The 26502-nt window shown below is 39.2% G+C and overlaps 1 protein-coding gene across 5 annotated transcripts; it reads right to left on the bottom strand.

The window, feature by feature from the left end:
• Window positions 1–1981: 1981 nt before the first annotated feature.
• On the bottom strand, window positions 1982–26409 carry MARF1 (meiosis regulator and mRNA stability factor 1). 5 transcript variants are annotated; one of them, XM_039732004.1, is made up of 27 exons: window positions 26063–26409; window positions 25274–25481; window positions 23140–23805; window positions 21975–22149; window positions 20396–20622; window positions 19467–19584; window positions 18595–18767; window positions 17359–17793; window positions 16674–16843; window positions 16406–16567; window positions 15980–16169; window positions 15101–15279; window positions 14124–14204; window positions 13552–13788; window positions 12679–12798; window positions 12176–12351; window positions 11720–11940; window positions 10926–11068; window positions 9539–9672; window positions 8824–9026; window positions 8120–8347; window positions 6593–6823; window positions 6276–6488; window positions 5511–5571; window positions 5278–5418; window positions 4564–4734; window positions 4192–4424 (listed from the first exon to the last, which is right to left on the bottom strand). In XM_039732004.1, exons 2-27 carry the CDS (start codon window positions 25418–25420, stop codon window positions 4192–4194), a joined length of 5235 nt encoding a protein of 1744 aa, XP_039587938.1. In that variant the 5' UTR covers window positions 25421–25481; window positions 26063–26409. The 5 variants fall into 5 exon arrangements, with proteins under 5 accessions (XP_039587937.1, XP_039587941.1, XP_039587939.1 ...); XM_039732003.1 differs by lacking the exon at window positions 26063–26409 and having other exon boundaries at window positions 1982–4424; window positions 25274–26025; XM_039732007.1 differs by lacking the exon at window positions 26063–26409 and having other exon boundaries at window positions 1982–4424; window positions 23659–23805; window positions 25274–26024.
• Window positions 26410–26502: the final 93 nt, after the last annotated feature.

Below are 26502 nucleotides of genomic sequence, written 5' to 3'. Positions count from 1 at the left end.
GGCTGCTTTCAAACAGGATCATACCAAAAATATTACCCAAAGGCCAAAACTTCCTCTCCCTTGTGCACACACTGCACTGGGATCCTGAGAGCAGCTCAGCAGCTGGGCCTGGATCCTCACAGCCTGGGCAGCAACTCGGTCTCAGAGATGAGCAAGGAGGTGTCTCACAGATCTCCCCTCACATTCAATTCTGCTTTCTTGTTTCTTGTGCAACACTTCATGGGAGACTGAAAGAATTGTGTAAGACACCAAGAGGTGTTTAAACTGGTTCCTAAACTGAATCTCATCAGTTACAGAGATCAGTGGATTTTAACAGGCTTGACCACAAAACCAGAGGGGATGACTGCAGCTACTATCAAGTTTCTTGCAGCCAATTACCTCATCCCAGCTACACCAAGAGAAGAGTTTGTGGTTTTTCTCCTTCATGACGCAGGCAGGATGCAATTCTTCACTTTTGAATCAATAACTGAAAGACTGACATGAAACTTGAGCCATGGCATGACATACAAGAGTGCTTTGACAGCCATGTCAAAACATGCTCAAATAACATCTTGAAGTGGCATTTCAGGAATTTCTAGTGAAATGGCATTCTCTCTTTAGAACAATCTGCTTTCTGTAGCATACATATAGCACTACAATCCATTTTAATAATCACTTGTATTAGGATTTTTTTCTGTCTTTATCCACTTAAGCAATACTAAACAAAAATAGTCATACAGGAAGGAATACAGCATTTAAAGTGATGCTTGCTAAGAAAATGCTATTAATAGGAGTTAAACCATAGCTCACCATGCAACTAGTCTGTCCTGTTACTTTATGGCACACAAAATAAGCCATATTAATTTTAGAAAAAAAATGAAAGCTATTTCCATCACCACTTTTTTACCAACTCCAAACAGATGGCTTAACATAAAACGCGAAATAAAAGTAGTAAGAATGTTTGCAGCACAAAACCAAAGCAGCATTTAAAATAAAACTCATCTTTTGAAAGTAATTACATACCAGGTGCTATGAGGGATTTTACTCATTCATTTACTTAAAAACATTGACAACTACTGAAAAATGAAATTACAGAGTGGTGATTATAGGGTTTGTGGTGCTGCTCTAGGAAGTTTTTATAAAGCACCTGTTCCTCCTTTCAAAGAGGAATATTTATTATTTCCAAGAGGGATATTTATCACATTGTTTATGAAGAATTTCCCACTAAGTTTTTTAGGTAGTTACTTGAAAATTGCTTAGTGAACAAGTACTTTGTAAAGTCAAGTGATTGCTTATCTGCAACAGGCCTGACTTATTCCAGCAGGCTCCACTTAACAGTTCTGTTGAGTGAGAATATGTCACAAAACATAAACCAAAAAACCCCCCAAAAAAGAGGCAGGAACAGCTCATCCAGGTCTTTGCTTTTGTCCATGAAGCTGTGAGATGACAAACCAGTTCAGTTTAGCTGCATTTTCTGTTTTAAGATTATTCTGAATTTCAAAACACTCCAGTGAAAGAAATTTGCCCTATTTATAATTCCTGAATAATTACCATCTTCAGGCTGAAAACACCCATTATAACTCAAGTGACTCATTAATTTATTAATGTTCACATGACCTTATTGGCAACAATTTTAACATCTGAAAGGGAGACATACTGAGGAGGAACACCTGACATCCACCTGCTGGATTTACAGCCCTTCCTCCAATTTTTCTCTTTACATGATAAATGGCACAGCTTCTTTTCAAAATAAACCCTACACATGACCCTGCATGGAGAGCAGAAAGAAACACTGACTGCATCTGCAAACAGCTCAGTTGGAAAAAGCCTCAACCTCCACAATTTATGGTGTTTCTTTAGTCTTCACTAAACCCCAGCTCTCTGTTCTGTCCCAATAATCAAATTTAACATGACACAGCAAGTTAAGTATTCTAGGGCAAGCTGGTTTGGTTTTTGGTTGTTTCTTTTTTCCCCACCCCAGGACTTGAAACAAGGACAAGAGTTATGCTTGCTTGAAAATTTTATTGACAACTGTTTGGTCCCAACACACAAAACAGCACTTGAGCCACAAAAGAAAGTGTCCAAACAAAGTAGACAGCTAAGAAAAGAAGTCCTTCTTCTCTCTCCCATTCCAAGGAAAAAAATAGTGCATAAATTGAGGGCTTCAGTGACATTTTTTCTTTTAAACAAACATGAATCTGAAGTAGTACATTTATTTGCTAAATTAAAGAATTTCATGGTTGCAATGCTTTTAAATCTGTAAGTCACATCATTCATTTAACCCTTTGGATAAAAAAATATATTGCAATTCAATTAGCTATTTTGTTACACTATGAACACAACTTCTCAAAAGTATTATTCTATTACTTTCAAACAGCAATTTCAGCAGAATCACACGTGAATCCAGATAAGATATGCTGACCTCCATATGTGGTATAACCACCACATCACTTGGATAAACACCATATTTTCCTCTGAAGCAAAAACCTGCTTTTCTTTAGTACTCCAAATGACTTGTAGCTGCATCTAATGAAAATACTATTTCAGGCTGGTCTCTTCTCCAATGCATGCTCTCCTGAAACAAAGATCTCAACTGATCACTGTCAACCTTATCAAAGTTAAGGTGAAAGCAGATTTTCTTGCATTTAACTCACTAAAAACATTCCAAGAAAACTTACTTCTAAATTTCTTCTTCTATAGCAGTATGTCTGTAGAGGTTTACTGTGGACTCAAAATACTGTGCCATAATGCTCAGAAAAACCTCCCAGTGTTTCTTTGCACTTACAATGGCTATAAACTCACTACTGGTAATACTTGCCTAAATATAAAAGATTTTATAACAAAATCTGACTAGTAAAATTCTGTCCATAGCCATTGTTCAGTGGCATTTCCTGCTGCTGGCTGAAAAATTAGAGCCTGTGTTCCATCTCTTGCATATTACAATAGAATCCATCTAAAAAAATACTCAGTTGGCCAGTGGAAAACTTCTAGTATAGGTTCTTTCAATACTACAAGCATTTATTTGTTGCCTGGCAAATACAACCCATTGTAAATGCCATGGTTACCCAGAATGGGTAGAAAGTCTCACACACTGGACAGTTCTGCTAACTAGAGTTAAGGTCATCCACTGACTCAGCCTCTCTCCCAAAGCTGGCCCTTGCAAAAGCCAACACAAGATGCCACGAAATCAAAAAGCTGCCAACACCAGGAGTAAGTCTTAGAATAAAAACAGACACAGCTAAAAGACAGCACATCAAAGGAGCTTCCCATTTACTGAACATGCTTAAAAATAGAAAACAAGGTTAAGCAGAACAACCTTAGCATTTCCACATGTAGCTAGAACTTTCCTTACAGGTGGAAATAGCATCAGTGCCTTCAATCACCAGCCATTTTAATAAGACCTGCTCCATTATCTGTAATTTATGCATTAAATGCATATTTCAGAATCTTCCTAACTTCACTTCTAGACACAATGAAAATGTGTGTGTCTGTATCTTGCACTCATGACATCAAGACAGTCTTTCCCTTAACCAAACCCATGCCAGATAAACTAAATATGAGGGAAGAGTAAAGCACCAGTGTCCTAGAAAGCTCCTAAATGAAACAAAGCTACAGCAAAAACACATTTAAAACAAGTTTTACACAAGACCCACAGTCTCCTACAGACACCTTTAAACAAGCATTTCCCATGCAGTTACAAGTCATCTGAAAGGGCAGAGAACAAGTTTCCCCTCTGGAGGACAATCAGCTCCCCTCACTCTTGTCATCCCAGGTCAGCGAGTTAAAATTTCGCAACAGGCTTTTGAAAGACAAGTCATGCATTTCATTAATACTGTCTGAAACAATACCAGTAAGCAACAGCCTATAGAATACAATATGCTACATGTATGATTACATCACCAACAAGGCTTAAAGAAAATAAAATCTGTTCCGTGTTTGTTGAATTAATATCTTGCTTTTACTGAACACATTTATGAAAAACTGTAAAATTTAAGAATAATTTAACAAATGACAGATTTTTTTTCAAAATAATAGAAAAAAATCTGCTCTGCTAACAGCTGTGTTCAGTGTAAAAGGAACAAAATTTTCACTGAATACATTAAATACAAATTAATTCCTCCAGGTTTTCCATTAAAATACACATGGGCTAGCAAACAGCTTTACTTTGTGCACAGTCCATAGGTATTTGTCTTTCACACTAAAAAGAAAGAGTTAAAGCTTGGTTACAGGTGCAAGTGAGAAGTTTGCTGCCAATTTGACCTTGTTTTTGTGTTGCTTTTTGGCTGGGCTGTCCGTTGCTTCTTTGTTTACTTGGGTTTCAGAGGACTGACAGGGAGGCACTGAAGCATTCTCTGTGGTGTCAGACACCACAGAACCAGAGATCAGCTTTTCTTGAGCTGTGGTAACAATTGTCTGTTTTTCTTCTTCTGTTAAAATCATTATCTCTAAAATAAATAAGACAACTCAATTTAGTGATGCTCTATATTTTAAAAAAAGAGTAATATTTCTCTGCTGATAGGCAACAAAATACTCAAAGAGAATGAATCAGCCTGTTTGAAGCAACAAAGGGAGGCAAACTCCTACCTGGGAGGGGTGCAGGGCGTTCCTCAAACTGAATGAGGTCTGCAGACTCAAGAACCACGGGGTCAGGTCTCAGCTGGGGGGATGGCAGGCAGGAAGGGACTGGCTCACACAGGAGATCAACAGGAGATGTGTTTGTGAGGCAAAGAAGTTCTTGCTCTGTTTGATTAGAAACTACAAAAATAAGGGAACATCTTTCAGAGCATCTGTAAGCTGTGAAGGTGTCACTGCTGTCACAGGTAAGTGTAAAGTCTCCAGATGCAAATCTGAGGATTTCAGAACTGTGCTCTATTTGAAATACTAACACCAACCTAACTTAATTAATGCTAATCAATCTCAGATTCATGTGCTGCATCAAGAGCATCTAATTAAATTCTCATCAGAATACAGGAAACACTGCTAGCAGAAGCTGCTGCTGACCCCCCTCTCATTAGCTTCATGTCCATAGACTTAAATTTCCACCAAATTCACCAATACTGCCTTCTTGGGAAGCAGTACCCAAAAGTTCTCTCCTTATATATATATACACACATTTATAGACCAGCAGCTCAGAACAAAAGCCTAACAACAAACTCAGAGAAGTTCAACAAGCTTTCAAGCCAAAATGCATATTTACACAAGTTCAGATTTACTAACTCACCTTTCCTCATGCTGCTTCAAATATTCTGCTTATTTCCCCTAAGAAAATAAATTCCATATAAACCAACTTTGCATTACCATTGCTAGGCCCTCCTAGATTTAGTTCCATTGAGGAAGTGGATGCTTGGGTCTCCATAATATGTCCATTATTGTCAGCAAGTTGATTTCCATGATCATCTACATGATCAGCAGGGGGAAAACTAGGTGAGCTAAAACGAGCTACAAAAAGGCAAATTCATTTGGTTAGTTAACTCGAGCTGCCTCTTAAAAAATAGAAAACTAAGATGCTGCTCGAAATTGAAATGGCTTACTTTTCATATCATTCTTCAGGACTACAATTCTCTTATGGCCATGTCCTTTAATCCAGACCACCTATTAAGGAGGAAAAAGAATTGAACATCAGCACATGCAAAGCTCAAAGCATTTGCTCACTGCCCTTCACCTAGCTTTGCACTGACACGACTCCAACAGTAAACTAAAGCACATTGCTAACTTGTACTACACTACTCAAGTAAAAGCTCAAAGCAATTGATACCAAAGGCAAACTATAGTGCCAGAAAGTATACTAAATAAACATGAATGAAACAAAATGTTTAAACATGGAACTGAAAAATTCCTTTTTGTCATAGTTAAAGGAAACACTATAGCCACAAACTACATCACAGAATTATCCCAGAGCACTTAGAATATGTGTATGACAAGAACATGACACTTCTGACAAGGTCCCAGAATTTACTCCCAAACCCAACAATGCACTCTGATCAAAATGAAGGTTCAGTACTGAACCATTCATCCACACAGACAGAAAATCAATTCTCTCACTCAGAGATGCCAGGGATGTTTACAGCCTTACTAGAGAACAGTTCTTAAGCAAAATTTCACCAAGACATGTGTGCTTGTTCATTTTCTTTCCCTGACTTCTCAGAAGTGTATTAAAAATACAACAGGTATAAGGTTCTCTGAAGAAAGTAATTATTCCAGTAAGTCACCCCAACTAACTGAAACTGTGGTTGTGTAGCTACTTTTAATCCATACAGAAATCTCAATGTAACTGTGCAAAACTGAGTTCTTCACACCTGTGGAATTGCTCCCAAGAGCTCTTCTAAATTATTGCACCCATATGTTTTAGGCTGCAGCACTTCTCCTGTGTATTTGCTGTATGCTACTGGGAACTCATGAAGAAAAATTTGCTGATAATGATAGGTGTGAAGTAAGGACCTCACATTCTTTGCAAAAACATACAGATTTGTAAGCTTGACATATTCTTCTGCTGCACCATTGGTAAAAACCTAGCAGGGAAAAAAAAAAAGGAGAAAGAATTAGAGGACACACTTCCATAGCCTCTAGGCACAATGGCTTTTCAAACATACCAGAAAGGCAAGAGCTTACACACCTCAACCAAGTAAGGCAGACTCTTCAGGAGCTCAGTTAAGGTCATAAATCCATATTCACATGGATTAAGTGAAGTACTGTGGACTGTTTCATAATGTTGTTTAAGCTGCTCAACTGAGAGCAAGGATGTTCCATCCCAGGACATCAGCAAGACCAGCAACTGGGCAGTCAGAGTGCGCAGAGATTTTCTATTTATCAGCTGAATTTGCTTGCCAGATTCTGTGTCAACCACCTGGAAAAATTAATTGGGAAAGAAAGGGGCACAGAAGAGACAGAATTAAAAATAAGATGTAGAGCTGGGGTTTATTTGAGCATAGCTGTATCTGATATTCCCCTAGCAAAAGACACACAAAATCCTGCACCATATCACATGCAAGTATTTACTTCAAATATACAAAACCTGTACATCTGTGCAGCAGTTTCTGTCCACTGGTAGGTATGACTTTACTCTGTTACAAGCCAGGTGGTCCTGACTGAGCTCCAGCCTAACAGCAGCTGCTAAGTCAACAAAACTGGAGAAACTGAACCAACGTGCCCACGTGCATGTAACTGCAACCTCTCTTTTCCACTGGCACAGAAGACCACCTATGTATTTACGTTCAGAGTCAAAGTCTCAAATCACAGCTAAAAAAGAAAAAAGGAACTGAAAGCATTAGAAGACTGAAAACTACTACAGTTAGCAGAAAACTTTTTCACAGGTAGAAGTCAGGTGGGAAGAAAAAACAATTTGTACTGTTAAAATAAGTACTAGAATAGAATCTTTTACTTATTTTTTGTTAAATAAACATGAGTATTCCCAGAGAATGCCACAAGGTTGCAGCTGTATCTGATATTCCCCTAGCAAAAGACACACAAAATCCTGCACCATATCACATGCAAGTATTTACTTCAAATATACAAAACCTGTACATCTGTGCAGCAGTTTCTGTCCACTGGTAGGTATGACTTTACTCTGTTACAAGCCAGGTGGTCCTGACTGAGCTCCAGCCTAACAGCAGCTGCTAAGTCAACAAAACTGGAGAAACTGAACCAACGTGCCCACATGCATGTAACTGCAACCTCTCTTTTCCACTGGCACAGAAGACCACCAATGTATTTACGTTCAGAGTCAAAGTCTCAAATCACAGCTAAAAAAGAAAAAAGGAACTGAAAGCATTAGAAGACTGAAAACTACTACAATTATCAGAAAACTTTGGAAGTCGGGTAGGAAGAAAAACCAATTTGTACTGTTAAAATAAGTACTAGAATAGAATCTCTCTTATCGTTTGTTAAATAAACATGAGTATTCCCAGAGAATGCCACAAGGTTGCAGAGAACATCATAAGAATATAGAATTAGAATTTCTTACAGAATAAGAATATAGAAACTACATTTAAAACCCTTTTGGAATTTCCCCTTCCTGACTTAACGCCGCACTCCAGAAACAACATTTCATTACAGGCACTGAGCCATGCCCTGTGAGGTGGAAAACTCTTTAGCACAACCCCCCAGAGGTTGCAGAGGGATAAGCCCAGGGCCAAAGGATTACCTTCACGACGTGGCAGAGTTTCTGCATGAGGGCTGGCAGGGAGCTGACGTCGAAGTCGTGCAGGCGCAGGGCGTAGCCGAAGGTGCGGCTGTACTCGGGCAGCAGGTCAGCCAGCAGCAGGGAATTGTCCTTCTGCGCCCGCAGCAGCTTCACCAGCTGGGCAGCCACTGCCTTCACCTGCTCCACCTCTGTCAGCGTCAGGATCTTCTCCTCCCCACACTCCAGCACCTACAGAACACAAGCGACACTTTGCTGAGGTGACTGATGCAGTCTGGATGAACAAAGCGTAAGCTGCAGCTCAAACTCAGGGCCTGCAGGCAGGGATTTCTGTGCACCAGGACTCAGCCACCTCAAAAGCTGTTTGTACAGCAAGCAAAACCGTGTAATGTCTGAAATATAACAAAACAAGCAGTGAAACTTAACTTTTTTAAAGCAAATTGAACACAATTATAATAAAACTTAACTCCAATTTTGAGACACCAAATTTTGTTTGAATTTGTTAATAAACAGACTCCTGAATGTGCTCAAAACCACAGACTGTTTTACCAAAATAGCATTAACATTTTCTTAAATACAGCTGTCTAAACATTACAGGTGAAGAGCTTATAACTCACACTAAATTTTATGAGAAATAAAACCCCTGCTGAAACAGTTGTATACATTTCAGAAAAATACTTTAGTCCAGCTTATGATTTTGAACTTACAAGTAAGACATCTGGTATGGCTTCAAAGAGTTCAAGTAGTTTGGTAAACCCATAGTAAGCGAGTTTGCACTGGCGCCCAAAGTGGTGGTGGTAACAAGGAATAAATTTATTGAAGGGCATTCGAAAATGGGGCTGGTGCCGCAGCAGATCCACCACCTCCTTGGAAAACTGCTTGGTTCTTTCAATTTCCTCCTGGGTACGCTCTAAAATTAAAAAATAAAGCAAGAGTTACATCCCAACATGTTTATGAAATGCAACAGAATACAATAAGTAAATACAGTGACTGGTTTTTAGCATCATCATGCATTATGCCAAGTCACTCTTTTCTTCTACCACCAAGACCTTTACTAGGCTTACCTGTTTAAAAGTCAAAAATAGTCAGGTTATCAGGCCTTTAGAAAGCTTTTAAATGGCCAAATATGTTGGTGCTTTTCCCTGTATGGAAACAATCTACTGTCCAATCATTCCACAGAAAGCACAGCTACATGCAGAAGTAGTAACATTATTTTATGTTTTCTGCCACCTGTTTTCCTGCTCTATTTTGAGTGTGCAGAGAATGACATTCTTGGTTTGCTATAACTTAGAAACTTAGTTATAAAGGTAGAAACACAAATTTAAAAAAATCCAAGTCAGTCCTACACATTTGAGTTACTAAAGCATTAGAACAGTCAAAGAATCTATTTAGAAACAGCACAAGAAACTTTCATGGACATACCTCTTTTAGGAATACAAATCACCATTTCATTGTCTTGCTGTGACAAACAGATGGTTGTATCTGGAATTTCTGATATAATATCAGCCAGTTCACACACTCCATACTCAGTAACATCCCAATCCTTAGAGAAACACCTGAAAGTTTCAAAAAGTGTGTAATAGAAATATTAATGCATGCCATGGAGGCAAAAACCACATTTTTTGGTGAGCTGAGAAAGTAAGCCTCAAATCCTAAAAAAACATAAGGACCATTTCCACACTGGCAATACCATCCTGGGAAACAAAGGGACACTAGAAATCCGTTCTAGCCAGAGAAGTAAGATTTACTGTCCTGTGAACAATCAGTGTAACAAAGAGCTGTACATATCAAGCAGTCGTTTTAAGTGCTTTAGGAAATGTGTAATTGTGCTGTTCATACAGCTCCAGCTGGCTACACTTCTACTAGATCCTAATGGCCTAATAGTTACAGCCATAGACTCTTTTAAACAAGAACAGGTCTCAAGAGAAGGCAGAAACTATCTCCTGGAAAACATAATATTAAAGCTTCCCAATATTGTGCAACACATTAAAATGTATTTTACTATTCCCACTTCTCCAACCAAAACCTCTCAGAAGCAAGAACACTTCAAACATTCTTGTTCAACAAGTGGCCAGTGCCGACTCTGCATTAAGTAGATTTATAAACAGCCAATAATGTATTTTTTGCCAGGAGTGGAAATAGGAAAGTACACTCCCAAGAAGGAACTACTGGCACATGATTTACAACAGCACACATGTAAAGGTAGAGTCATAGGTTCACCCTAAGATGCCATGGTTTGTTTAAAGCATGTAATTATTACTTTCTATCTTCCTACTAAAGAAAGCATCAATCTTGGTTCTTAACAAAAAAAACAAACAAATAAAACCCTACTTTTTAGGATGCTAGCACAGAAGGCTCCAGACAGGTATTACTCCTAATTTTTGCCACTGCTAGAATCAATTAAAGCAGTAAAAGTAACTCCTGGCAGTTAATCTATTCATTTTATATTTCCTTCTGAAGAAAGCCTAAGCTAAGTTTTCCCTTTACTGTTCATGTTAATGTGCCATGACCTACTTGCTTAAATCCAATGCTGCAGTCATGGCTTCAAAGAGAACTGATGAAATACAATAACCCATTTCCCACCCCAATGAACTTAAATGAACCTAAAGTACTAAAGGAAGGAATAAAATATGGCAAAGAGCTTTTAATTTTTGTTTTCATTGGAAGTGTGAACTTCCATATTGCAATGAAAAACCAATATAGTCACCACAGTTTTGTTTTGAGATTTTACGTGCTGACTCCTTTTGCTCTAGGTATTAAAATCACCATTAACACACAGGGCCTGCACAGTTTCATTAGGATAACTTACCAGTGATAAGCCTGCAAGAATTCCCTCACAATAACTTGCTTGCTGGCCTGGGACTTGAGCAGCTTCAGTAAATCTTGAGTGAAGCGCTTCACCTGAGCTCTGTGCGTTAGCGTTAACAAGCGCTTGGAGCCCATGCCAAGAATCTGAAAGAAAATCACATTCAGCACGCTCAGTAAAAGGTATTTAAAAGCCAGTATTAGTATAGGTAGGCTAGAAAAAGAATATAGCAGAGATAGCATCTGGAATGGCAGCCTCATGAGGCCACCCACTTTCTGTGCTAAGAGCTATGCCCTTGAGAAATTCAATACCACATCCATGAGTGCTACTGCAACTCCTGCACACTTGTATTGGTTATTTAAAAATCCTAAAACCAACTGCTGTTCAAAGTTGTAAGTGAATGTGACCACAGGGCTTTTGTAATAAGGCTACATGACTTAATTATCACAGAAATCCCTTCAAGCCACAGGCAACACATCTCAGCCCGATGCATGAGCACTCAGCATTTGCAGTGTTCTTATGCTGCACACAGCACAATTAAAAACTTTTACCCAAGCACCAGACATAGGTTAAAAGCAGCTTCAAACTTTATTCCTGAGGTTTCCCCAGTAGTTGTTTTGAAAGGGTGGGCACGGAAACAGCATCTCAAAAAGAACACACCCACCAAGGTTCATTCAACCAGCTCTTTCAAGGGGCACTAGGTACTGCCCAGCATCTATTCCACAACAGCAGCCAGGGATTGAATTGGCTGCAGCCACAGCTCCCCAGGTCAGAGTGGCCAGTGCCACACCACTCACCTGCAGCACGTGAGGCACTGCTTCCAGCAGCTCCATTAACCTGGAATAGCCATAGTCAGACACTCGGCATTGCTTTGCAAAGTGGTGGTGGTAGGTTGGGATGAATTTGCTGACAGGGATGACACAGGATGGTTGGCTTTTGAGCAGATCTATCACTTCTCGACTGAACTGAATGAGCTGGGGATTACCTACAGGGCTCTTGGAACGCAGAAGCCAAGGATCTACAAACCAAAAAGTCATATTATTGTACCTTTCACAAGTACTCTTCCACTAAACACTTTACTTATGGATTGAAGCTACAGCATAGGAGAAAAGTATGAACATTCAAGCTGAAAGTTTCTCCTCACAAAAAGTTTAAACAATTATACATGTTTATTTTATTAGCAGAACTTACAAGCTTAACTTTTTAGCATAAAAAAATAGTTAAGAGAAAAAGTTTTAAGCAGAAATATTTACCTGCAGTAGGAGGTGGTGGTTTGTTATGTATCCATTTGATAACTTTAATGCCATTTTGAGCAGTGGCAATGTTAACTCCTGGAACACAGGTAATCAGATGTTCTAAGGGAACACCACCTTGGCCTTCTGGCACCATTTCAAGATCATTGAACTCTGACATGTAACAATCAGGAAAACTATGGAGGGGGAAAAAAAGCTTCCATTATGCACTAAAATATCACCATAATAATTGTCTTAAAACAGTATTTTGAGACATTTTATGAGTAAGATATTTCAACAACTTACTGACACTACAGAAATCTTCATAAAATACGTATTTTAAGTAAGCGTGCTGGTTTTGCTAAACAAGATTTTTAAAAGTGATCACTTCATAGTGTATTAATTTGCTCTAAAGGATACCATTTTATGTAAGAACTGAGTTTACATACAACAGGCAGTTCCCCAAAAGTTTTAAGTCTTCAACCTATCAGACCTTACTAAAAAGAGAAATTAAAATACTTTACCTTAGTAAAGGCACAGTACCCTCATGTGTCTGTAGAAGACTGTGAACTTGGGGAGCAAATGTCTTCAGAGACAAAACCACAAAAGGAATTCTATAAGAATCTGGATCAAACTCATGTTCACTGCAAAAGTAAGAGGTTCAGGTTTTTATGCTTACTCTACATACAGCTTTAATATCTGTGCTCACACAGATATGAAACATTATACTATATGCACAGAATATACTGCTACTAGTGACAACAGTACTTGTAGTGCACTACAACCAACTTTGATAATTTTCCCTAAAAAGAATATAGCTACAGCAAATTTCCAGAAGTAACATTTAGAAGACCATATTTTTATTACCTATTAACACTTTTAAATTACATTTTAGCAGCACATACCAGGCAATTAACAATAATCACCTAATAACTGCTCTACTAGCACAACTTGGCAGCTGTTGAATTAAACAAAAAAATTAATACATAGCTTCAAGAAACCTGCAACTCCCTATGAATCACTTACTAAATATAGCTGGAGGACAGAATCAGCTACAATTACATAATGAAATTCAGGTAATAGAAGTCTCCAGTATGTATAACCTTCCTACATGACCAGAGGAATGCAGGGAGCCTTCCAGCTTCCATTAAAGAGGTGCTCAGTCCTGGCAGCTGTGCTAGAACACAATCATCTTACCTGGACACACCAACCCATGAGAACCGCCTAGAAAGTGCACTAGCCCAACTATTCCAACTATTTTCTGCCTTACACTTGTAAACATATGAGGAGTGATTAGAGCACATTATAAGAACACACACCTTGACTTTAATATACTGGCTCACTCTAAATGCTGTTCAAATATTTGAAATATTTATAATATTTTATACACAGCTTACATAAAGTCTTTATTCAGGCAATGCTGCTTACAAACAGGCTCGTGATATTCCAACTCTTCAAATATTATTGGGCTACAGTTTGCAGAGGAGCCATCGTGTGACTGTGAGGATCCCAAGGGGCTCTGCCTGGCCTGGCTGCTGGGCAGGAGGCACACGAGCCTCCCACTTCCCTGGTCACGGACGGCCACGGTGTCCGTCAGCTTGTACAAGTCTGACACAATCAACTTACGGCCAAACCTAGAACAGAGACATTGAAACAAAGGCACCTTATAAAGGCAGGAAAGGCAATGCTGGCATCTGCCTTCTTGTTTAATAAACAGGAATATGCTAGAAACTATTTGATGCAAAATGTTAATTCAAGCAATGCAGAAGAATTGAGCAAAATACCGAAAGTAAAACCCTCTAAAAAAGGCCAGCTTTGCTGTAATCACCTCTAGGTACAAAATATGCTGTGGCACCTAAGAACAAAAATTCATAATTCTCCACACTGCTACTCTAAGTCACTGCAAACAATGATACATGATCAGATTCTTTTTTTAGAAGAACTAGAGAGGAAACCACCAGGAACTTACTTTTTTTCATAGATTTCTATGAATTTGAACACAGGCAAGCAACAAGCAGGTGCATCCTGCAGAATGGACATTGCTTCTGAGCTGTAAGAGAAGTTTTGCAGCATTAGCACAAAATTAATCTGCTGTTATCTGCCATTTATCAGACTCCAGCCTAAATTAGCAAGATATGTACAGATGCAGTTTATGAACTATACATAAAACAGGACAAAGTGTGTTCCCTTCCATTCCAGCACTATAAAAGTTGTCATTTTAGATCAGGGAGCACAAGTAGTAACATTTCTGCTAATTCATCAGGTCATGTCTCTGAAGGAGTTGCAGCTTTCATAGGTGGTGCTACAATCTGAGCACCTATAAAATGCAACAAAGCTGCAGCATTAGAAGTTCCCAGCCTGGTCATTACATTACAAACTTTGAATAGGCAAGAATTAAATAAAGCTGTAAATTATACAATGGCAAGTAGTACATAACTGTAGAATAGTTTCATTCTGTGAATAAATGACACCTTCTTTCCTAATGCTTTCTTTCAATCAGAAAAAAATTAAATACTTGTATTCTTACTAGCATCAGCACTCTTAATTTGTATCATGTTCCAGGTAGCAAATGAAATGCTGTTGGTGTTTCCAACTCTGTACCCACCCTCAAAAACTAAATTCATACACACTTTCTTGGAAGAAAGAAGAAATAAAGATGCCCAGAGTAATCTTAAGTCAGCTGCACAAATTAAGTTAATTATGTAAGAATAGTAGCACAGCTATTAAACCCTCTTAAATAGGGATCTAGAGTCTTCAGATAGAACTTAAAATACAAGCAGTGCAGAAATGCTAAAAAACCAGCCTAGTTGTATTTAACACATTCATCAGGTCACACAACAGATTTTACTTCACTTCCCTATTATCCCTTTAATCAGTATTTTAAATAATCTCTCAGCTACTAATACATGCTAGGACAATTAAGAAGATGCCAAAGTGCTTAATTACCTAAGTAGAGAGAGTGATTTACTAGCAGCTCCTGTTGCTAATGAGACCTGGATCCTCTTACTGCCAATTTTGTATCTGTGCAGGCTGTTGACAGCACTGATGGCTTCTTGCAGATTCTCCATCTGAACCATAGCCTTCAGCTGGTAGTCTGTGTGGGGGCTGAGCTCCACACTTTTTACCTGAGAGGAAGAAAACACCTCGTACATTTACACCAAAACATTAACCCAAGGCAAGTCACCACCAGAGCAGAGTCTTGCTTTGGCCAAGAGCCAACAACAAAAGGGAAGGGAGTGTGATGAACCACAGCCATCAGGGCAATGCAAACAAGAGCCAGGGACAGTGACCCTGGACTAAGGCAAACCCATGGTATTTCATTAACATAAGCATCATCTTTCAGTGTGAAGATTATGTCAGAAAAATGTCATGCACAGATCTGCCAGAAATAGGACAACTGACCTCACCTTCCACAATTGCTTTTTACCAATTCACACTTCTCCTGTTTTTGATCACTTCTGATTCAAAACAGTTCTTACTGTGATTTTTAAGCTGACATTAGGAATTCAGCTCTAAAGCTTAAAAAGGTTATCCTGTTAAAGCTTTAGTCTCATCCCTACATACTAATGAGCCACTTAGTAAGAATTTTATATAACAAACTTCAGAATTCCAGACCTATGAAGACCACACACAAATTAAAAACCTAGAACAAGTGGTTATCTGGTCTTTTTAAAGAAAAAAAAAAAAGACCCACAATCCATCCTTTTAACAAGGTTTAAAAGTCCTGCTCCAAAACCTTCTGCTTACCTGAACCTAAAACCACACTTGTAAATATATAAACAGGAACTATGTAAACAGATTTAAGACAAGAATTTGAGCCTTTACCTTGCCATGTCTTGAGAAGATTTCCTGTAAATTTTGCTGCAATTCTTTTCTGGACAATCTGTAATCTATGTTGCTGATCTGAATGTCTGCACCATTTGCAAAGGGATCAGGGCAGTCTGTACCACTGGTATGATTCACTACATTGAATGTGAGTGGAGATGATCTATTTGAAAGGTTGGGAGACATACTCCTGGGTAAAACAGAAATATTTATGAGCTGAAGGAACTGCACAATTCTGACATATACATCTCAAAATCAGGTAACAGACACAGGTCAAATGCATAAATACACTACTTAAAAGGGATTTTCCCAGTACACATGAGCAGGCAAAACAAATTCCAGCACAAGCAAGTGAGGTGTGAGTAATCAATGTATATACTGATGAAGTCTCACTTCCCCTCCCAAGACAGACAGACACACACTTACCGAGATGACCAGCAACTCTGAGACATGAGTAAAGGACTGAGTTGTCTTGAGGCCGTCAACTTACTGAAAGCAGAGGGATAGCTGACCTGAAATACAGTTTCATCTTTATCTTTTTTATCTACAGGGGAATTGGTAATGCTCCTGGAAGCAGAGGTCTCTTTTCTATTTACAAATATATATAAGAAAAAGAAAAAAACATCATGTTGCAGAATTTACATTAAAAAACATGTAACTAACATCTACATCTTTTTTTTATTCTTAAACATACTTCTGACTATTTTTGGAGGATGATTCTCCTGCTCCCATTTTTTTGGTTGCCAGAGACACGGAAACTGCTGCATTAGAGTTACTCTGAGGAGAGGGAATTTGTTCTCTTAAACGTTCTTGCTGGTTTTCAGTATTTCTACTGACATTCTTTGATTCGAGGCGGCACAGCTCCTATGTGAAAGGGATAAAAAGGGTCAGCATAAAAGCACCAGACATGCCTTGCCAGAGGCCTTCTTTCTGATGGAAGGCTAGATGACTGACCATTTTTTCTTTAACAGTGTTTTCACTGATATTTCATAACAAGGAACCTTTGATTTTCTGTGGCAGAAGACAGCAGAGTGCTAATTAGTTGAAATGCTTTGCTACACTATAGGTCTAACCCTACCTCTCCTTAAAACAAGGAAAATGGATCACTCTAGATGTTACCCATCACCTGTGCAGAAGTCAAAAGTAGCTAGAATTTGAGAGCAAGTACCAGTAGTATTTTCAAACTGTCAAATGTGGCAGGGAGGAGGGACAACAACCACCCTCACATTAACTGTCTGCTTCCCAAGCAGATGAACACAGCTCTCATTAATGTCCCCACACATTACAGTTATTCATTTATTAGGACTGACAAGTTAAAGCAGTAACAGAAGCAATACTCAGAACACAAGGAAAAGCAAGAATAGGCAGAACAACAATACCTGTAAACTTTTGACATTTGTGGGTTTGATGACAGATCCATGAATCTGGAATCCCCTCCCAGCAGAGCCTTTGGTACCAGCAGACTGATCATTTGAGTCTTTGTTGAGGAGGCACAGCTTCGTGTTCTTGTTAATTTTTTTGGGAGACTTGACCTTGTCGGTTCCCACAAAGCTGGAGCTTTTTGTTTCATTGAGTTCTTTGTTTTTGGGAGTGAAAGACACTACAATCCTGTTACCAAAAACGTCCTCATTTTCCATTCGCTTCCGCGCGCGTTCCGCGCTCTCCTGGTTTAAGAAGCGGAGAATTGCACTGCTTCCAGAAATGCTCAGCACCTTCCCTCCACAGTTGTCTGACAAACGCCGCAGGCGATTGCTGACACTTTTGCTGTCTCTGTTTGTTGGCAGATTATAGACATATAACAGTGTATGACAAGCCTGTTAAAAGGGAGAAAGATTTTAATTTGATTATACCAGAACACCCTCTGGTTCAAAACCAGTAGTTCTAACACTGGTTCTGGTGACCGTGCCCTCCTCCCACCACCCCCATCCCATCGCCAAGTCATTCCTTCTGCAGCACTCAATTTGTCTGAAAAACTCTCATACCAGGGTAGATCCTCAAACTTCCATCTCCGATATAATTTAAAGTCAAAATAGATTGGAGTCCCTGATCAATATCTGATGAATTCTCCAGATTAGAAAGCACCATTGTTAACTATCCAATAACCTATATATTCTATACATCCATGTGAAAGCATAGGTCAGGAAGTTATTTCAAGAAAGAAGAACTCATGAGTGCTGTACAAAGACACCACAACGTATCCAAAAGGAATCACCAAGAAAGACAAAAACCCAAGAAAAACACAACCACTCAAAACTTTAGAATGCATCACTAAGATGTGAATGCACAACTAAATTCATACCCAAACTTTCTGCAAGGGAAAGAGAGCATGTAAGATACATATCTAGTAAAATATTTATTGGTAAGAATGTGCCATTACTATTCCACTTTTTAGTTAACTACTTTCACATTTAGTATTTCACTCTTCCTGCCTGAAAGCAGAAAGCAAACATTCACATGGGAGTAACTGAAATACAGACAGTGGCCAGATACACAGGAGACATTCCCCATCATAATTAACACACACATAATTTAAGCCTGCTCTCCTCCTAAATTACAACAAAAACTGCAATTTGACACTTGGAAATGTCTGCTGTATCAAGAATTAAAATCTTTACCGGCATTTTCAGTGGTAACCTTGGTGGCAGGTCTGAAATAAATTCTTCAAAACAAATAAGTTCATGGGCATGATGTAAGAGAGCTTCTGAAGCTTGGTTTTTATGTACCAAAATGATTCGGAAACCGTGGCGATGTCTCAGGTCACTCAGTTCCAAAGCAAAGTTCACATCAGCTGGAGGGGGAAAATGAAATAGGCAAGGAAACACTTGAAAAATCTAAAACATATGATTGAAGGAAAAAAACCCACAAATCTCACTCAACAGGTTCTATTTCTCCTTGGAAATTTCCAATGAAAAAGCACCAACAGCTACAAGGCTTCTCAGCCATTATTTAAATCAGCAGTTCACATTCAGTCTCCAGACAAGGGCTTCCTTTTAACAGCAGCTTGGAGCAATTCATCAGCAGGGCACTGGGCTGATACTGGGTATTTCTATAGCAAACATTTGTTTAGCCTTAGGGAGAAACCCAAGGCCAACACACAGCAATTCAATAGCTGAGTGGATTGCAGATTTCACTGTATAATATGGAATATGCTGCTATGATAATTGAAAACATACATTTTGCTCAGACCATATACACAACTCCATGAGTTTTAATTTATGACCTTCCTGCTGAAGCTAACTTTAGACAGTAGTCACACACATACCCAGTGACACTCCAAAAGGCATTAAATCATAACAGTGACTGAACTGAGCCAAGATCTCATCTTACTGTCCCTGCTTTTCCTTTGCTGCCACTGACATTAAGAATTCTTCAACAGTTCAGTTAAAGCTGAAACACTACCCTTGGAAATCAATAGTGCCATATGTAAAAATACTGTGGAAGAGAGGAACTGAAGCCAGCACTGTAGCTGAGTAACACAAACACTTACTTGACACAAGAACCACAGTGGCAGGTGCAGTGTGTGTATCAGCAAATCTCCTCAGACTCTGTCTCAGTTTGTCATCAGCAGCATTCTTGGCTGTAGCATTGATGTGTGCAACAGTCACCTGTGAAAATACATAAATACACTCTGAAAAGCTTCAATGCGAGTTGTGCTTACTTCAATGGAATTTAAAAAAATTGAAATACAAGCTCTTGCATGCACTTTTAATTTAGATAAACTAATGCACACATGCACAGAATAGAATACACAGGGATCAAAAACTGTTCTGTGAACACTAAACCTCCACCCTAGTTGTGCAGGAGTGTCTTTGGGGTGACTTCTGCTGTTCTGCATTAAGGACCACAACTCAAACACCTGAAAAACATTCCAAAAAACTGCCAACCTATTAACATATCTGTAATTTAGAGGACAGACATTTCTGACATAGAAACCAGCACAAAAAGTTATTAAAAATAGCAAGAAACAGAAGGTGTTGATGGAAAATGTGTTAAAGGAACTCCAAACAACAGCACTAATCTACAGGTGTCCTTACTAATCAACACATATTCACCAACAAAGTAAAAAAGTTAATTTCATAGAATCATAGCTTTTAGGTTAATCATTTGATCACAGATTTGAAGAATAACAAAAACTCCACTACCACATTTTACTGGATGAGATAAACACACTCTTGTAAAAACTAAAACTGAAGCTAAACCAGTTACCTACAGATAACAGAATGCAGATTCACTTTTAAAAACTATCACAGCAGCAAAAATAAAAGAAATCAGTATTAGAGACCCCATCCACAAACTAAAGATGCACTAAACCCACAGAAGCAAACAAAGCTTTAATGAATGTGATCAATCAATCTTGGCACACTCAAAGTACACAAATTGTCAAGCAAGAACATCCAGCTGGTGCTGGTTGGATACCTGGCAGTTGTTTAGCTCCTGAATAACTTCTTTATTTTCTTTACTGATGTCACACACACAGATGAATTCTGCCTCTCTGTGACCTTTAAAAAACTTCTCCCGAATCCTCTGCACAACTGCTACAGCTGAACGGCCAGAGGGAACTGAGCAGTTTTCAATATCCCAGAAGACTCCAATGGGGGGCAGGTTTTCCAGAACTTGGCCTGTTACTGCAACTTCTGGGGACCCTGTGCAGGTGTAAGAACAGAGCTCATTTTTACCTCCAAATACTGAAAACATTAAACCTAGCATAGTGTGATCTTTGCACATGGGAAGCCTTATGAACAACATTCCCAGGAATGCAAGTTCAGTTTTACTTTAAGGATCCAACAAACAATCAGTCTTAAACAAAAATTCAGTCATTGTCAGATTAGGATAAAGATGCAAGGCAACTCTGACTTTACTTTTAAGCTCTCAAACAATCAAGTAATGTATTTTAAAAAATACCCAATGCCACAAAAAAACTGTCTGAAGTTGTGTAACTTGGTGCTGTATCAGTAACAGAAGCAAAACATGGAAGCTGTTCAAATTTACATTGTGGATTAGATAAGGAATGTAAACAAAACTGGATGAGATGACCAGTACCATGATGGTGATTAGAGAAAAATCAAGGCAATACAGAACTACCAAAGTATCCTACAGCTCAGGAGGGGGAGCTATAGAATTTTTGCACTGCAGGCTAAGCTGGTGTTTCAGCACCCTGAAAATATATTTAAGTTTGAACTAACATTATATAACCACTCCATCTCCACAAAACAACTTGAAAATAAACATGAGGAACAACACAGAATCCTCACAGTTCAAAAACAAGCTATAAATTAATGTTACCTGAGAATTTAAAATAAGTCACACCTGACAATCATATTTGTTTGTGTGTATGTTGGTTGGCTACCCATAAGATTTGCTGGAATAGCATTTGGTAAAAGATACCTGACTGGTGTGTCTCACCTTAAAATGGATGCAGTTTTAAAATAACAGTAAAACTATCAATTTCTTAATATTCTGTGACTTTAAAGTTTATAACTTTTATACTAGATATGATTTTGTAGTTGAAGCACTACTAACATTGCAGAAAGACCAAGCAATTATTTCACACAGTATTTTCCTCTTAAGAACACTTGAGAATTATAAATGTTACACCTTTACTGCATATGGAGTGACAATAGACACTATACTATGAAAATGCTTTTCAAATATGGCTGAAGATAATTTCTTTATAATCACCAGAACAAAACAGCTTCCAAGCCAGCAGAATTCAATTGCAGAATTCAACTTTTTCAACTTCTTAGAACAGTAAAAATAATAATAGTAAAATCAAAACTCTATGTAAACAATACAGTAAATTGACTAAGTAGTCAAAACATGTAAAACAAAGTAATGAATTTTCAAAACAGAGACAAGATATTTTTGTACTGTTTAGTCTTCTATGACTTTACAGAAGTTTCCAGATAATAGTGCAATTTAAGAGAACTCTTGCTGTGCAACAGTATCTAAAAGGAGAACATCCACTAAATGGAAGTTTTAAACAAATGTGGTTTACCATATTTCTGTGGTGATTTGCCAAGGCTGCTTGCCAGTATCAAACTCTTCTCATTTCCTGTTCCTTTGGTTCCACAGCCATTACAGATTGGGATAGGAACAGGTGCAGTCTGTGCACTTGGAGGAGGAATATTTGGCCAGATTTTAGCAGGATCAACTAGGCTGTTTCTGGTTGGCTGTTGGGACAATTTTTCAGAATACATATTCATTCAGTATACAATATTAACACATGCTATTCCATGCCACAAACACTCAGTTTCCCTTCTGCAACAAATGCCAGTTCAGATGTGCTTTACAAAGCTAATTAACAACAGCATGATGGCATGAAGGAAGCTTTTATCCCAGCATATTCAGCTTTAGATTTACAAATGCAAGGAAACATTCTACTAAAGTCAACAGATCAAGACATGCCACCTTTAAGGAGTACTAATATGTATCCTTTAAAAAAACCAACAAAAACCAGACCTAGTATACAAAACCTGCACATGGAGAGTAGAATCCAAATATATTGAATTGACCATTTAATTCATTAAAATGAGCTAAATATAACTCACTTTTATATCAGAAACTTAAACTCAGAAGTTTAAGTAACAGATATTGCAAAGCTGAATATTATTTCACCAGAAATTCCTAGTAGTATTCAAGCACAGTTCCAACAAGCTCTGAATTTTACTAAATTGGTACTAAAGTATAAATTACAAATTTGGGAAGACTGAACTAAGAGCTATCAAACCAAACCAAGACTAGAATATCCTTGTAGCACAAGGTGTATCACCTGACTTACAAATGACTCTTTATTGATCAGCTGCCCAAGGGTACATCCTAACTGCTGTTAGCCTTTTCGCAGAGTCCCTACCATGGAACAGTTTAATTGGAGCTGTAAAGAAGAGATCACTAGATTTGAAGGAAGTTAAAACTCCACTCAAGTACATTACAGATCCCCTGTAGGATGAACATTGTCACAGCTCTTTTGTCTTCCCATTGCATTGAATATTAGTTCAGGAAAGAGCTCAGCTTCAAAAAGGCTGTCTGCACACTTGGACCGCGCATCACCAGCTGGGAGGATGCAAGCTGCACCCACAGGAGCTGCTGTTTTGCTCAAGCTACACAATCTGGACACGAACCACGCAGCACAGTAGGGAAGGAGAAAGGCAGGGTGTACAAACCTTGCTCAAGCAGTCAGTGCAGTAGTGAGAGCCCTTCAGACACACGGGGGGCACCACGTTTAGGTGCAGAGGGTTGGCGCACACGCGAGGCAGCTCCGGCTGTGCAACGTGCTCGTCCAAGTGCCCCGCAGCCCCAGTGCTGAACTCGGGACAGGGGAAATAGCCAGAGGATGGGCAGCCAGGCAGGGCTGGGAACTGATGCAGCTTGTGCACGTTACCATGGCAGGGCTGGAAATGGAGTTTTCCACAACAGGCCAGATGCTGACAGGAAGATACACTGTTTTCTACACACACACCAGAGAACTCACTGGAAATTCCTGCCAAATTGCTTCTAGCTGGAGGGTTCTTCAGTGAAGAGGCAGACTGATAAGCAAATCCTGACCCTACTTGACAAGTTATCGTCCCAGTGCTTTTTGAGTCTAATATTGTGCCAGGGTGAATCAGGTTCCCACCTCCACCACCACCACAATGCATTTGTGGAGTGCAAGAAGAGTCAGAGCCATGAGCACAGCAGCTTACTTTGGGGCCAGGGGAAAGCTGTAGTTGCTGTTGCTGAAGAGGATGAACATCGGGGAGCGGCACTGCTGGAAACAATTTAGAGCCAGCGTGAGGAGATGAAGCATCCTTCAATTCCACAGCAGCTTTCTTGTTCTCCATGTAATCTTTCTGGAAAATGAAAGCTCAGTTACATTCAGGTACATGAATAAACCAATCATTTTATAGAATAAGAAGCACATATTTTTAGACTATTATTATTTTAGATTTAAAGTGCTATCTTTATGACTACTATTACCTTACTGACTGAACATGTGAAATATTAAAGAGAACCATGCCAGCTACATGTGCCAGCCCTAGGTATACTGTTATCAGTGGACTTTGGAAGCAACAAACCCAGAGACCTATAAACAACATGGAGTCCACAAAACAGAATCAGAAAAGCAGAAAACTGTTAGGCCAAGGCTGTTCTCTCAACTGTTAGTTGAGAGAACTGCTTCACAACTTGCAGATCCATAAGTCATCATATTTTAGTTCAAATAAAGATTTTAAAATTTATTAAAATAATAAAAATAATACATTAAAACAATATTTCTTAAAAAATTAGAAATTATATCAGGCAGGTAATTTAGCAGAGGGCAAAGAAGGCTACAGTCTCACAACAACAAAGTGGTTTTTGTCTACTCTGATTAAGGATATCAAGATGTACAGACAAAAGCAGAGACAAAAAGAGGACTTTTTTGAAATGCCAGCAGTGAAAACCAAGCAAGGTTAAAAGAAGCACAGAATAGTCAAGGTCAGTAGAGGTAACCTGGACAGAACATTGCTACAAAACTTCTGAACAGCTTTTATTTTTCAAATTGAATTTAATGCATTTCCTACTACACATAAATGAATAATTAATTACTCATTCCTTTCTACTTGATGCTACATCTCAAGAAGATAAACTCTGCCAAAAATCTGTCTGGAACTGATTTATATATTAAATTCCAGATTTTATGGCAGCTTCCATCCTAACCCTCAATATATGAAAACAGCAACATGCTCATCCATTTGCTTTATGTTTTTGCTTAGTCAAATTAAATGTGTGTGAAAAGTGTTATTTAACAGTTGGAGCTCACTTGCTCAAGCACCTAATTGTGTTGTACTACTCCTTCTAATCCACAGCCCTTTGCATCTTAAATGAATAAAACATTAAAGGAACATTTAAAGAAATGGAAACAAGGGAAAAGTAAGACCTTGTGAAGAACAGTATCCACAATTGCTGTAGCTATCACTACATAAAATAATAATTCAGAGAACTAAATTTGCCTCCAAACTAAGCAGATAAATAAAAATAAACTCCACTCTTCAGCCATAATTGGCAGAGCTCCCCAGAAGCTCCTCACACACCTTTTGGGCAGCCAGCTGCACTACCCCAAACAGCTGTGGAGGGCAAAGCCTGACAGGCAAAGCAGCTTGCCCCTTCTCCCCACCACTGGTGTGAGAGCTGTGAACACAGCCAAAAAACAAATCCCCAGGCAGGTTTTGTACTCACCCTGGCAGCTGCTGCCTCCTCCTCCCCTCCCCACCCCCTCAGTCAGTAACACCCCGAGTCAGGCACTGGGAGCCCAAGCACCCTCAGGGAGGCAGGAATTACCGTTTTTGCACTACAAGGCAGAGCCTTCTCAGCAGCAGAAAAGCAATTAGAAAGTTTCCAGAGCCATGGCTTAGCATCATTCTCTTGTCTCTGAAGCCATCCCAAGGATCTATTGCAGAGGTTCTCCGTCCTGTTTCCTTCCATCATACAGCCAAACAAAAAGGTTCAACATCCTTTCATCCCCCCTTCCTTTCATTCTTCCCACCTGCTAAGAGGAAAAAGCAAAAAGCACACTTCAAAAAACCTTCAAAGCAAGACAGAGAAATATCAGGGTGGTCTTAAGAATTCCACTACTGCTCTGGCAGTGAACTTGCATTAATTATGTTAAATTTAATTACGTGGCCAAGGCCCTAACTACCCTTTTTAACACAGGAGGGCTCCTCATGACCCACAGCACAGAGGAACCAGTCTGAGGAGAAACACCTTGAAGTCCAAGGCATTAGCTGGAGTCACAAGCTACTGACACAAAACAGTACCCTCGAACTTTCAGTGCACCCTCCCAGAAAGCAGATCCAGGGGGCAAGAACAGCTCAACTGCAAATACCCAACAGGTGCAACTGAACCCAGCTGAAACAACTGAGCTGTGTTTTCATTGTTTTTCCACTGGCTAAGAAAACCTACACACAACACACCTGCATTAAGCACAGGGCTCCACATTGTTAAAATGACTTACAGGCACTTCTGCTAACACTCAAGCTGCCCCACTGCACATCAATTTAGCTTCACAGAACCACCGAGCAACCCAAGCCTCAGTACCAGGAAAGCCATGAAGCCATGAAGCCTTCTTACCCTCCAACTCCGTGCTGCATTCATTAGCCTACACTGCTCCCGGTTCTTCTGTATTTAATGTTGAACACAACAACCACAGAACACTTTACACGGCACTACATTTACCTCTGCATTGTTTTTAACCTCGAAAGAAGTTTTGCTTTTTCTTTTAAGCAGAAATATTTATTCTCGCGAATTCTAGCTATCCAAAATTTATGCTGCCTGCAATATCAAGTTCGTCAAGTTTTACAACTCCGGAGCGCGTTACTTTAGCAGCGGTTTATTCGGAATTAACACGATAACTGAAAACAGCAAGCGTGACAATATCCACACACAGCCCGCGCTTTGCCCTCGGTGTCCCGAGGCTCCCGGGGCGCTTCCAGCCCGGCCCTCCGCACCGAGCCGCGCCACCGAGCCCACAGCGCCGCCGGACATGCACAAAGCCGGGTAAAACACGCACA

The sequence above is a fragment of the Passer montanus genome, unplaced genomic scaffold (assembly GCF_014805655.1).
Source record: "Passer montanus isolate IOZ18808 unplaced genomic scaffold, ASM1480565v1 scaffold8, whole genome shotgun sequence".
Lineage (NCBI taxonomy): Eukaryota > Metazoa > Chordata > Aves > Passeriformes > Passeridae > Passer > Passer montanus.
Note: the sequence above shows the minus strand (reverse complement) of the source record. Positions and strands in the feature narration are given on the sequence as shown.